At 49.3% G+C, this 14323-nt stretch overlaps 1 protein-coding gene across 4 annotated transcripts in view; it reads left to right on the top strand.

The window, feature by feature from the left end:
- AP1B1 (adaptor related protein complex 1 subunit beta 1) overlaps positions 1-14323 on the top strand; it is a 48377-nt gene that overhangs the window by 12236 nt on the left and 21818 nt on the right. For 3 of the 4 annotated variants that reach the window (XM_045534411.1, XM_045534412.1, XM_045534409.1), the window contains exons 2-7: positions 3126-3188; positions 5674-5779; positions 8549-8684; positions 9488-9733; positions 11566-11756; positions 12598-12819. In XM_045534411.1, the coding sequence (XP_045390367.1) occupies positions 3152-3188; positions 5674-5779; positions 8549-8684; positions 9488-9733; positions 11566-11756; positions 12598-12819 (938 nt within the window). In that variant the 5' untranslated portion in view covers positions 3126-3151. Of the gene's footprint in view, positions 1-3120; positions 3189-5082; positions 5572-5673; positions 5780-8548; positions 8685-9487; positions 9734-11565; positions 11757-12597; positions 12820-14323 lie in introns of those variants that run through there. The other variant, XM_045534410.1, reaches the window with a different exon arrangement.

The following is a 14323-nucleotide window of genomic DNA, read 5'->3' as shown; positions in this document are numbered from 1 at the left end:
TGTCCCCTCTCTCCTCTGATTTCCTGAATATGAAACAACTTCAGAAGGATAGGGTTTCTGCATCATCATTCCCCTTGGGCCCTCTGCAGAGGGATATGCGAAATAGATACTGCAGAAAAAAGCAGCAGCCAGCGCCAGCGCACCCAGTAGCACTTTGAGTTTATGAGTAGTTGCTTAGCACCTGTAAAGGAAGTGTCTGTCATCAAAAGCTCAATGCTGTAGGGGTATCAGCAACTGTGGCAGTTTGACTAGCTAACCCTGCAGCTCTGTCTCTTCTTTTTTTTTGAGACAGAGTCTCGCTCTGTCCCCCTGGGTAGAGTGCAGTGGTGTCATTGTAGCTCACAGCAACCTCAAACTCCTGGGCCCAAGTGATCCTCCTGCCTCAGCCTCCAGAGTAGCTGGGACTATAGGAGCCACCACACCTGGCTCATTTTTCCAATTTTTAGTAGAGACAGGGTCTTGCTCTTGTTCAGGCTGGTCTCAAACTCCTGAGCTCAAGCGATCCTCCTGCCTCAGCTTCCCAGACTGCTAGGATTATAGGTGTGAGCCACCATGCCCCACCTTCTATCACTTTTTTTAGTTCCCCAAAAAGAAGGTTTCCCATCCCTTCCTCCTCCTGGTCAGTTACATGCAACACAGATGTGTCACCAGCAGGTTGTGTCCTCAGGTGTTGTATTGTGCCTGCAGGAGGGGAAAGCCCCTGACAGCCTCCTCTGTTAGAGATAAAAGAATTTCTGAGCAGCTCTGAAGTTTGACATCTAGTGTAGTTTTTGTTTGTTTATGTGTTACTTTCTGTGGTTCTTTGTGGCTTATGAGTTTTAGCCCCTTTTGCCTTCAGTTATCCCTGCCCTTAGATTCAGTTTAACCTGGAGAAAGGTATTCTCCTATTTTAGACACTGTTGCCAGTTATGCTCTCAAGTCTGTGGCTGTTGGAACTGTGAAGATCTTTATTGTATGGCAGAAATCCCATTATCTAATTTATCTGCTCCTTCTCAGAGCTCCAAAAAGGACCTCCAGGTTGATGAGGTTTCTCTGAGAAAATTACTTTATGTGTGTGCAAAAAAGATTCTTTTGAATGTAAGTAAATTTCTGTTGGAAACAAATGCTAACTAGTTATGTAACCGAGTTGTCAGAGAGCAGGCTGAGGCTCCCTGGGATTTTCAGTGGCCCCTTTTCATTTCTTTCAACAATTATCAATTGAACACTCTCCATGCGGAGGCCTGGGCAAGGCATGAAGGGAAGGGCGAACGGAGCTGCGAGCCAGCCGCGTGGGTCCTCCCTCTGTGGGTCTTTCTCCAGCCCTGCCTCATGCAGCGAGGACCGGCAAGTCCGAGTGCTCCCTGCTAGACTTGCATCATCAGACTCAGCGGTCTCTTCTCTTTGCCGCAGCTCCTATAGAAAAGTACCATCCTCCTCTTTCAGCTTTGCAAAGCAAAAGGCAAGTAGAATTGTGTCTTTTTTCTTTATACTGTTTTGTCAGTGAAGCCTTTATTCCTTAATTCTAATGGGATCAACAAAGGATTTAAGGCAACCCCGAGACGGTACATATTTGCTTCCCATTGATTACTGAAACAAAATCTCTGGGTGTCTCTCAGTTGGGCAACATCCCCAATGCCATCCTGCCACAAATACAGGCTGAACCTGGAAAAATACAATTGGGCTGGAGAGGAGCTGTGTCGGCTTGGTTTCCAGAGACCATGAAACGATCTCTGATCCCTCACATCTGTTGCACCAATAACCTCCATCTCGCCCCTGCGTAGTAATGAGTTGAAAGGAGTTGTTGATGGGTTTCTTGTTTGAGTTCCTTCCTTAGAGGCAACAGAAGGGACAAAGTGAAGTAAGTTTTCAACCTTCCAATGTCTGCGTTTGGGTTGTGTGGTTATCTGTACCTCATTAAACTACAGGTAGGATCGGAAGGTTACACTTGAAAGTCTTCAAAGTTTTTTTGGACTGAGTCCTTAGTTGCTATCAGGGATCTGTCCATCTTCTCAGGAGGGAGAAACAGAATTCCTTCACTGATAGAGCACAGGTGCTGTGCTCAGGTAGGCCTGAGATGGTCTCCTAGCCCAGCCAGTTAGAAGCCATGTGACCTTGGTCAGGTTACCTAACATCCCTGAGCCTGTTTCCTCATCTGTAAAATGGAGTTAAAAGCAGTTACATTATTGGTAAGATTAAATGAGATAATGTGTGGAAAGCCCCTGCCTTTAATAGGGGTTCAGTAAATGGTAGCTTCTTAATAAATCTTAGAACAATTCAGAAACTTTGGTTATGTACCAGGGTGACTTGGCTCCTGTGTAGCTTCTTTTTTCTTTCATCTGTTGACTAAGAGAAACTACTGAGGTACATAGTAGATGCTCAATAAATGCTTGTTGAATGAACGAGGGAGCCTTAGTACTTTCTTTGTCCTGTTGCCTTAGATTAGTACTTTGCAATGTGAGTTTTATACTGGAAGATGTCCTGAGAGATGCTTTGAGAAAACTGGCCAGATAGATTTGGGGAATGTTGTAGGTACAGTCTGCAGTGTATAGAGTCTAGCCCTCTCCAGAGATGAATAGTACATATCACTGTTTTAGAAACTCAGAAGAGTTGTAGAGAGAAGAAATCTCCCTAGCCTTTTAAACTTGGCATTCTCCAAGCTCATTTGACTGTATAGGGTAATTATAGTACCTCCATGATACTGTGATGAGGTTTTTAATGAGTTAACATGTGCGAAGCATTTAGAACAGTGCGAAGCATTTAGAACAGTGCTGGGCTGCTCTAACTCTGACTATTAAGTGTTTTTTAATTTGTGGGCTCTTCCAGAGTATTTAACCATTCCCTTATTGGTGGGCATTTAAGTTATTTTCAGTAGCACATTGTCATAGATAGTGCAGATACTTCTCTGGGAGAGATTCCTAGAAGTAGAATTAACGGGGCAAAAGATCTGCACACTAAAACATTTGATAGATCCCTCAGAATTGCCTTCCAAAATCTGATCAGCCAGGGCCTAACCGTTCATTTGCCCAGTAAAGAGATAAGCAGCTATCTTCCCCTACCGCGTGTGTGCTGGGTCCTTCCTCCTGCACACCGTAACTGAACCTGGGCTGGAACGCAGCTGAAAGTCACCCCTCTCTTCTCTCTTGCAGAGTGTGGCCACAAATAAGGGACCAAAATGACTGACTCAAAGTATTTCACCACGACCAAGAAAGGTATTGTTTGTTTCATTATGGGCCTTGTCCTGCTCTTTCAGCGTCTGACCCTTCTGCTTGCTTCCTGTGGGGGTGGAGAGTGGGGGTAGGGGTGCAGGCCTGGAGGCATGAGGTGAGAATGGCCTAGGGCTTCTTTACCTTGTAGATCCATAAAATTGAACTATAAGAAATTGATTCTTCCTTTTAGAACTCAGGAAGGGGAAGAGCATTAGTTCCAAGTATGGAAAAAAGTCTCCTTTGTTCCCCATGGCTTAATTATGTTTTTGGTTGGCCAAGGTGGCTAAGGCCTGTAATCCCAGCACTTTGGGAGGGCAAAATGGGAAGATTGCTTCAGGCCAGAAGTTCAAGACCAGCCTGGACAATATAGTGAAACCCCTGTCTCAACAAAAAATAAGAAAAATTAACTGAGCATGGTGGCATACACCTGTAGTCCCAGCATTTGGGGAGGTTGAGGCAGGAGGATTGCTTGAGCCCAGGAGTTCAGGGTTCCAGAGAGCTGTGATAGCACCACTGCACTCCAGCTTGGGCAATAGAGCAAGATGCTATCTCTTAAAAAAAAAAAAAAAAAAAAAATTGTTTTTTTCCTGGGGGAAAGAAAACACACAGTCCTATCAGCAACCCCACAGCAGTGTGTGTGTGTGTGTGTGTGTGTGTGTGTGTGTGTGTGTGTGTGTGTACGCATGCGCACCACGCCTGATCCTTATCCGTGGGCACATGTTTTTGTTTTTCAGGGTTGTAGCCAGAGTTCTCATCCTGTTTTTCATTTGACATTATCATAAACATTCCCAACAGTTCTAATGACTCAATATTAAGTCTGTTGAGTTGCTGCACAGAAATTTGCTAAGCTAGGCTTATGTCATTGGGTATTTTAGTTGTTTCTACTTTTAAGGAAATGGAGGATATTGTCGTGGCTGACAAATGTGCTTTCTCTCTGTTGTAAGCATCTTTCTGACCAGCCCTTCCTTCCTCCCTCCTTCCTTCCAAGTGAGATTGACACATGCCTGGTGACCAGATGAAAAGAGTCTGTAGTTGGATCAGCTGAGCCAGGACTGAAGTCTGCCTCTCATTAGGCATTTCATTTATTGGCCTGGCTGGTTTTCACCGAACCCCTACCATGTGCAGTGGAAGAGACAGTCTCTGATCTGGCATTGCTCAAGGTTGAGCAGGGAAGACGGTCTGTTAAGTAGTGACCACGCTAAAGGGTGGTGGCTGCAGGGGGCTGTAGGAGAGCTCCAGGTGGGGCTAGCCAGATACAGGGGGCTGTGAGGAAGGCAGGAAAGCACGGGCTCTGTTTGTGATATATTCAGGGAAAGGAAAGTAGTTGGGCCCAAATTACTGAGGAGTGTAATGCAAGAAGAGTTTGAAGAGATAAGCAGAGATCAGTCATGTGGAGCCTGGTGAGCCAGGCCAGGGAGCGAACTTAGTGCTGGGTGTATTGGAATGTCAGTGGTGGGGGGTTTTGTGGGTTTTCTTTTGGGGAGAGTGTCTGGGGAGAGGGGCCTGGGTTCAGCGCCCTAGAAAAGGGAGGGAGTACAGATAAGGAAACAGGCTCAGAGAAGCAAAGTGAGTGTCCTGGGTAGGCTTAAGCACAGGGGTTTAGAACACGTGCTTTGGAGCTGGCAGACCTGGTTTTGACTCTTGGCCCTACCATCTACCAGTTGTGTAAGTTACCGAGCCCCTTACAGTCTCCATTTGCTCCTCTGCAAAATGGGGGAAAATGCAGAGTTGTTGTAATGATGAAATGAGAAAAAGTGTGAGAAAAATTTACTGTGGTGCTGGGCTTAGGGAAAGGTTCAGGAAGTTACAGTCTGCCCTCCTAGCCTGTCTCAGGGTCCTCACTATTTCTCCCTGGCAGAGCCCTGAACAATGCTACTTCCTCATTTGCTTTTTCCAGATCATCAAGTTCTTGAGAACAGTTCATGACATGCTAGAGACCTCGTGGAGTAGCTGAATCCCCATTTTCAGAGCTGAGCAACCACTTTTGGCTCAGGAAGTGAAACCCTGACCAAGCTCTTGTAACCAGAGGTTCTAGGAAAACAGGAAAAGCCTACGTGTGGGTATCGATCCAATCCTGCCCTCTCCCCACAAACCTAAAGTGCCCAGATTCCATCACAATCGCCCTTGAGGACCTTGGGCTGAGTGAGGGTAGCTGATGAGAGCCTTGCCTTCCTCTGGGTTTTTAGCAGTCTGGCTGAGCAGGACCTGCCATTCCCACTCTTCATCTCCCTCAGAAACTTTGTAGCTTCCACGGTTCCTGTCTCTTCAATCCAGCGTGGCCTTCAAACTTCCATCTTGATAATTCCTCTCTTAACAGTAGTCCTTCACTGTTGCCTGTCCCACCTGAGGCCAGGGGCCTGAAGTTGCCTTTAGCCGGCAGTGTGAGGTATCTCACTTGCCTTCTTCCAGTTCTTTTGGAAATTGGGGACAGGGAATTATCCTCTGGCAGGGTGGGGAAGGATTGCTCATGCTTGCCTCCTTTTCTTAGGGGAGATCTTCGAGCTGAAGGCAGAGCTCAACAGTGACAAGAAGGAGAAGAAGAAGGAGGCAGTGAAAAAAGTGATTGCGTCAATGACCGTGGGCAAAGATGTCAGGTGTGCAGGAGTAGGCTGGGTGGTAGCAGAAGCTGGCTCTCGGGAGAGTTTATAGCTCGTGTCCATTTCAGATCTCTCCTTTACGGGTATCTAGGGAACCATGTGTCCTCTCACGTGGCTCCCTTCATGAACCTCCTTTCCCAGCAGGAGGTTTTGTTTACACAGAAGTCACGAGCTCAGAGGCTGATGGGTCAGGTGGTAATGGAGCGAGTGAACTGGACTAGGTGGAAAAGGCAGCAGGCAATGGAATGGGTGTGGCGTGGGCCCTACCAGAAACTCCAGAGGATGGCTGCCGGCTGGGGAAGAGGACCCAGTGCAGCCAGGTCTTCTGGTTTTTAAAAGAACGGGAAGTCTGGATTTTTCATTTTAAACTTCCCTGTTTTAAATGACCAGATGATATTGAGCAAACACTGTGTGGTCCAGGTGAAACACAACTGCAGATTGGATTTCTCTAATTTGTTGCCAGTTTGCCACCTCTGGTTTGCACCTGCTGGCTGGAGCAGATTGGGTACAGAATGGCTGGCACACCTTTGCTCATGCTGCCCGCTGCTGGGAATGCCTGGTGACCTGGCTTGTTTTCCCATCTTTTAAAACCCATTCAAGGTCTGCCTTCTCCCTGTCACCTTCTCTCATCACCCCAGCCCACTGCCGTGAACTCAAAGCATGTGCTTTCTGTTCTTGTCACCCAGCACTAAATCTAGACTGTTCTCCTATGGGTACTGTGTTTACCTGCCCACCAGATTGTAAAGACCCCAATCTAGGGGGTAAGATTTTATGACAACTTAATATTTGCACAGTGTTCGAGAATCTATAAAACACATTCAGATATGTTTTCTCAATAGTTCCTTACAATCCCCATGTTATCAGTAATGATGTTTTTCCTGCTAGAGAAATAAGATAAAGGAGTAAAATGATTGCCTATCAGTCGCATGGTTTATGGCAGACGAAAGACGCAAGCCCAGCCCTTCTGAAATCCAAATCCAGGCTGGTTTTCCCATACCTTCTGCTCTGTGCCGTCATGGTGCCCAGCCCTGTGCCTCGTAGCCTGGGTGATGATGTGGAGCTCCCCATCCAGTCCTATGACAGGATCACACTGCCCCAAGCTTCCCCACGCATTGCCCTATCCCATTGCCACCCTCAGCAAGGGACCTCCTGACAATGACTCAGGAGAAGCAGCTATGCAGAGAGACCTGCTGAATACAGAGCAGCAAAGGGAGCAGGCGTCTGCTAGGAAAGCAGGCCGCCTCCTAAGTCAGGTTCCTTCCAGGACAAAGCTGCTCTCCTTCAGCCAGAGCCCCGCTGTCAGCTCCTCACAGAGGAAACATCTTTGTTCTTCTGTCTCAAAGGAGCCTGGTTTCCTGATGTGATGGACCCAAAAGGGCAAGTCAGGCTCATCGCAGTTCTTCCTCCTCCCCGCTTACCCTGCTCCCTACTCCCCACTCCCCGTTCTTCCTTGTGTGCGTCATCGTCCAAGGTGACGCATCCATTTCAGCTTCGGCTGGTCTCCTTCTTGCTGGGAGTCAGGAAGTTCACTTTGACCATGTTGCCATGGCCTTGCCTGTAAAAGCATCAGAATTCAGAGGGGAGGTGATGATTCTAGAGAGAGAAAATTGATCTCTAACCATATTTCACGTCTCGAGGGCCTGTGACTCTGCAACCGTGGGTACCATGTTGGGAAGTGTTCCACCCAGTAATCGTGAGCATGGGCTTTGGAGTCAGACCTGGCTCCTCCAGCAAGTTATTTGATATTTATGAACCTCAGTATTATCTTCTGTGAAATGGGTATAGTCCCCAGGCTTCCCAGAGTGGTTAAATGAGATCAAGTATGTAAAGCACTTAGCATCAAGCCTGGCATATAGCATGTGCTCTGTATGTACTGTGCTGGTTCTTAGTGAGTGCCAGAGCTGGCCCTTGTGGTGAAAGCAGCATGGTCCATCCCTGCTTCCCTGTGACCTTCCAGAATCAGCAGCCCAATGTAAGAGGCCACGTTAAATACCAGCGGAATCATTTTCATTTACTCAGCACCTCCCAGATATCAAGGACCAGGTATCTTAATTATGTTGTCTCATTTAATCATCACAAGGGGCTGGGCCTGGTGGCTCGTGCCTGTAATCCTAGCACTTTGGAAGGGCAAGGTGGGAGGATCCCTTGAGGCCAGGAGTCTGAGACCAGCCTGGGCAACATTGCAAGACCCCATCCCGACAAAAAAATTTTTAAAAATTAGCTAGACACAATGGTGCACACCTGCAGTCCCAAGCTACTCAGGAGGCTGAGGTTGGAGGATCACTTGAGCCCAGGAGTTTAAGGTTACAGTGAGCTATGATCACACCACTGCACTCCAGCCTGGGCGACAGAACAAGACCCTGTCTAAAAAAATAATAATAATAATAATAATTATCACAAGGGTCCTGTGAAGTGAGGTTCTGTTGCACCTTTCTAGCAAATGAGGAAACTGAGACTGGGGATGAATACCATACAGCTAGCAAGAAGCAGCTCTGGTTTTGCTGGGCTCCCGAGCTCGTGTTTGAACTGTGTGAAAAAAAATCTAGGGACTTTTTTTACTTTTAAAATCACCCTTTGGGATTCCATTTCTACCGATAGGTGTTTGTTGGTAGCATAGCATCACTGATGCCCTCCCTTTTACTAGGGTATCCTGTCTGTCTTTCTCTTTCCCTTCTACCCACTCTCCCCCACTCCCTAAATATCAGCCTGCAAATCTTCCTCTTCCTTTCTTGAGCCTTCCCAGTTGACACCATGTTGACCTTTCAGTGCCCTCTTCCCCGATGTGGTGAACTGTATGCAGACAGACAACCTGGAGCTAAAGAAGCTGGTGTACCTGTACTTGATGAATTATGCCAAGAGCCAGCCTGACATGGCCATTATGGCTGTCAACACCTTTGTGAAGGTGAGCAGGAGCTTGGTGGGAGTGGGACATGAGGTGCGCACTGCTCCGTCTCCCCTTAATCTCGGGTGGGGCCCTGTGGCCCTGGATAGAAACACTGAAGCTCCTTTCCTGACTGCCTGCCGCCTCCTGCCCAGCCTGAAGGCCTCTCCCTCCAGCAGAGGGCTCCCTGTTGCAGACAGTCAGGTGCTAAAGACCCTGCCTGACTCATCCCGTGTGAGGTGGTACAAGGCCTGCCGATCCCCTCGTGCCCCTGCGGGTGGCCATAGCCTGTATACTTTGCCAGGGCAGTTTTCAGGAAACGTCTGAAAGCTTCTGTGTTCCCTTCTAGGCTGCTCCTTTCTACGTTTTCTGTAGAAAGTGTAGCTCTGTACAGCTTTAGACTCTTAGCCCCCCTAGCTCTGTCAATGCTCAGATACGGGAAAAGGAGGGTTTCTGTGGCCCAGTGGAAAGACCGAGGGTTATGGTGCTGGATGGATGTGGGTCTGAATCACGGCTGTGCTCTGTGGCTTCGAGTGAGCCCCCAACTTCCTGAGAGCCTCAGCCTCCTCACCTGGGAAACGGGGGCCAGTATTTTATGTCTGCTGTGAGGATCAGAGGAGACCGTGTGCACAGTTTCTGGCAGATGCTAGGTGCCTGTTGCATGGCATTTACTTTTGGTACTGTCGGCTGCCGTCGGTGGAGATCCCACAGCAACTGTCTGGTTGCTCAGCCTAGCAGTGCTCAGAGCTGCAGGCCAGGGAGAATTCGAAGCCACAAATGGCTCATTCTGCCCCTGCCCCCGGCCAATGGCTGGTTCCCCTCAGGACTGTGAGGACCCTAACCCCCTTATTCGAGCTTTGGCTGTGCGGACCATGGGCTGCATCCGTGTTGACAAGATCACAGAGTACCTGTGCGAACCACTCCGGAAGTGCCTGAAGGATGAGGATCCATACGTTCGCAAGACAGCCGCTGTGTGCGTGGCCAAGCTCCATGACATCAACGCCCAGCTGGTAGAGGACCAGGGCTTCCTGGACACCCTTAAAGACCTCATCTCAGACTCTAACCCCATGGTAAGCCACTGCCATCCACCATGCCACCTCCACCACCTCCTGGGTTGCTTGGGAAGACTTTGACTTGACCCTCCATGAAGCAGTCCCTGGCTCCTAGAAGTCAGAGCCCTGCTGGGTGCACCACTTGTTCTTGTGCCTTGCAGTGGTTCAGGTACCGTCTTTGGAGTGAGCTAGACCTGGATTCACATCTCTGTGCCCTCTAACTAGCTATGCAAACTTGGGCATGCTGCAGATCCCTCTTTTCTTTTCTTTTGTTTTTTTTCGTGACAGAGTCACGCTCTGTTGCCTGGGCTAGAGTGCCATGGCGTCAACCTAGCTCACACCGATCTCAAACTCCTGGGCTCAAACGATCTTCCTGCCTCAGCTTCCTGAGCAGCTGGGACTACAGGTGCACACCACTATGCCTGGCTAATTTTTTCCAGTTTCAGTAGAGACAGGGTCTCCCTCTTGCTCAGCCTAGTCTCGACCTCCTGACCTCAAGCAAGCCTCTTGTCTCAGCCTCCCAGAGTGCTAGGATTACAGGCCTGAGCCACCACACCCAACTGATTCTTCTTTTCTTTATCAGTAAGATGGATCTAGTTGTGCATGTCTGACGGGAGTGCTGTGAAGGTAGCATGCGTAGCATGGCCTGGCACACAGTGGGTGTGTGATCAATACTAGTGCCCTCCTTCCCCTTCCAGTCACTGTCATTGTTGCTGTCCTCTCACCAAGACCATCTGTAAGTGCCAAATGTGGGGTGCTTTTCCCTTTCTCCATACCTTTGCAGGACTGTAGAGGGTCACCCTTGAAGTAGCACAGCCTGGGAGACAGGACATCAGGATGTGGCTGGATGGGACTCTAGTCTCCCATGGTGGTGGCAGCAGTTTGGAGGGCAGTTTGTCAGGGCCTGTTTAAAAGGAAATACACAAACTCCTGCGCCCAGCCTTCCCTACTCTGTATCCTACAGAAACACTGAGCAACTGCCACAAACAGGCACTGAGCAGCCAGTACAGGGATGGACATTAGAGCACTGTTTGTCACAGGGAAAATTTGAACACAGCGTAGAAACACACTTAAAAACAGCTGCTCTATGCCAGGTGCAGTGGCTCATGCCTATAATCCCAGCACTTTGTGAGGCTGAGTCAGGAGGATTTCTTGAAGCCAGGAGTTCAAGACCAGCCTGAACAACACAGTAAGACCCCAGCTCTACAAAAAATAAAAATTAGCCAGGTGTGGTGGCATGTACCTATAGTCCCAGCTACTTAGGAGGCTGAGGCAAGAGAATCGCTTGAGTCCTAGAGTTCAAGGTTGCGGTGAACTATGATTGTGCCACTGCACTCCAGCCTGGGCAACAGAGTGAGGCCCTATCTCTAAACAAAATAATAGTATAACAGCTGCTCTAGTGGAAATGTGTTAAAGGCCCAGAGCTTCACCTGGCAGCCCCTTCTGTTCTCCAGCCCCATCTGTTCCCAGCAAGTTCAAGGAGTTCTGCAGGAATCTTCTAGCTCTGAGAAGCACAATTGACAAGCAATGAAATGAGCTGTTGTATCTTATAGACAGAGGCTGTTGTATTTAGGTAGCTGGGAATGCTTTCTATTGCCAGACACTTGGAGGTAGATCTTTCTTGTTTTTCAAATGGCAGGTACACTTATGGTACACTTATTTTACTTCCAGTTTGCAGAGGAGTTAGCAGGGTGAGGCTTGGAGTGGGTCTTTTTATGCCTCCAGACCCTGTCCGTGGGGTCATATTCCTTTCAGGATATTCCACCTCTGGCCAGCCAGCATCATTACCCACTGCCCCCTGGCCTATGAGCAGTACCTCCAGCCTCTGCCCCTTCTACCCTCTCAACCAGGTGGTAGCGAATGCAGTGGCCGCCCTGTCGGAGATCGCCGAGTCTCACCCTAGTAGCAACCTGCTCGACTTGAACCCACAGTCCATTAATAAGCTGCTGACAGCCCTAAATGAGTGCACCGAGTGGGGCCAGATCTTCATTCTCGACTGCCTGGCCAACTATACGCCCAAGGATGACCGTGAGGCCCAGAGGTGAGCAGGCTGCCACCTGCTTGGCAGCCCAGCCTGAGGACCCCTAGACCTAGTCCTCAGGGGCCTCCAACCATGAGCTGGGTCACAGGCCTTAGTGGGCCCCTTTCCAGGTCCTTGACCCACAAACCATCCGCAGACACACCTCAAGGGAGACCAGCTGCTTCCCACCTTTCCAGAGCCTGGCGGTCAGTAGTGTTGCCTCAGGCAGCCAGCTTACTGCTCACTGTGGGCACAGGCAGGGCCTCACCTGGGAGCTGACGGAGACCCTGGTCACTTTGGCTGAGTCAAGCAGATGGGTAGCAGCAGAGCCACCGTTCATTGACTTATTAGTGGTGCCTGAGGTTCTGCTGGGTGCTTTCCGCACATTAGAGAATCTTTAAAGCAACTCTGAAGGAGGTCCCACCACCATCCCCCCTTTTATAGATGAGGAAACTCCAGCTTAGAGAGGTGGTGGGAATTGTGCAGTCACCTAGCTGTGACTCACCTGACTTTTGGTCTTAAGCAACATTATATTCTGCCCTACTGGCATGCCCTAGCAGCAGGGGAAGGCAGGGAGTTGCATTCAAGGAGTATTTATCTCGTGCCAGGCACTATGCTTATCCTTTATATGTATTATCTCACTTAGTCCCCTGGCAACTCTGTGAAGTAGGCATCATCTCCTTTTTATAGATGAGGAACTGAAGGTCAGAGTGGTTTAAACTTGCTTAGGGTCAGTTAGCAGGCAGCAGAACCAGCATCTAAATCTCTCTCCTACAGAAGACATGCTATTTTGATAACTAAAAACAGGATATTTCCCCTTGTCTGTCTCTCTGTGTGCCCCATTGGAACGGACGGACCCCAGCATCTGTGAGCGGGTCACCCCCAGGCTCTCGCATGCCAACTCTGCTGTGGTGCTCTCTGCTGTGAAGGTGCTGATGAAGTTCATGGAGATGTTGTCTAAGGACCTGGACTACTATGGCACACTGCTCAAGAAGCTGGCCCCACCCCTGGTCACGCTGCTGTCAGCCGAGCCAGAACTGCAGTATGTGGCCCTGCGCAACATCAACCTCATCGTGCAGAAAAGGTACTGAAATCACCACACACTCATGCAGTGTGCATCCCTGGGGGGGCTCTTCTGCTTGGAACAGGGGCTCTCAAGGGAAACAGACCTGTCACCGTGCAGGAAGTTTTAAAGCATAGCTTAACCCAGGGATTCTCAATCACTGGTGACTTTGACTCCCAAGGGACATTTGACAATGTCTGGAGACATTTTTGGTTTTCACATCAGGGGGAATGCTACTGGCATGTAGTGGGTAAGGCCAAGGATGCTGGTTGGTATGCTGCAATGCACAGCACAGCCCCTTCAACAAGGAGCTTTCAGGCCCGAAATGTCAACACTGCCAAGGTTGAGAAGGCTTGGCTTAACATAACCAGGAGCAGGCTGGGTTAGGCTGGCTTGGGGCTTCTTAACCCGGACACTGGATGGCTTTATAGTCCACAGATCCCTCCTGAAATGGGGTGTAAGAATGCCATGCAGCCAGGTTCCCTCCTCCTGTGAGAGTGACTGCAGCAGTAAGTCTTTGTTTCCAAAACAAGGGATCTGGCACCAGGGTAGGCTGGAGCTGAAAAACAGTTGAACAGTGCAGGGCCTGAGGGTTTCTCTGGAACAATCCCTTCCTTCCTCTGAGGCAGCTGAGTGACGGAGCCCTGCAGCTCCAGGGAGTGGGATTGGCCTCCTGAGTTCTCCTCCCAGCCTTGTTGGTCCAACGGCTCACTCTGCAATCAGGACTTGGCAGCAGCAACTAACTGTTGAGTATCCATATGTTACCTTGGGCCCGTTGCTGTGAGTGGGGATATGCAGAGACTAAGGCCTCTCATAGTCATTCTCTCCTGGAAGACAGCATGCTCTCCTTGTCCTAGCATCAGTCTAGTTGTTAGTACTCCCTGGGGGGCCCAGAGATACGGTTGAATTGGGGCATTTGTGCAGGTTTGGGAGGTAAACATGGGAAAGCTTTCTGAGTGTCTAAGCCAAGGGATGAAACTAGGGCTTCCCAGTTGCAGTGTGGGTCTTTACACACCAGTGCCCTTAATAAGACTTAATAAGGTATAGTGACTTGTAGATCCAGATCAGTGTGAAGGGCTCCCTGTGCTATATTTAACATGATAAATCTCTTAAGTTGTTCTTGTCACTGAGACACAACCTGGCCTGGTCCTGATATGTAGTTGGGCAACTTTTGCCAAGTCCTGATTGCAAAAATTACCTTCCTGCTACCCAGCTCGGGGGTCTCCCTTCTCCCATGGGGCATGACAAAGGCTCCTTCCTGGGCCAGGACCTCCCCACAGCTGTGTAGCAGCACTGAGCCCCTGGGTTCCTCCTCTCTCCCTGCCCTGTCTTCTCCCTTCTTCACCCTCTGTCCTCATTCCTCTTCTCTCCTCCTTTCTGTTCTGGAAAGGGCATAGGAGTAGGAGTCAGGGGGTGATGGCTCTCGTCCTGCTCCCATCCTTATTAGCATTAGCCGTGTGACCTGGTAGAAGTCTCTCAACCTCTCTGAAGTTTCCTTGTCTAAGAAAAATGTGGTGGGTGGTGT

Source organism: Lemur catta, chromosome 21 (assembly GCF_020740605.2).
Source record: "Lemur catta isolate mLemCat1 chromosome 21, mLemCat1.pri, whole genome shotgun sequence".
Lineage (NCBI taxonomy): Eukaryota > Metazoa > Chordata > Mammalia > Primates > Lemuridae > Lemur > Lemur catta.
Note: the sequence above shows the minus strand (reverse complement) of the source record. Positions and strands in the feature narration are given on the sequence as shown.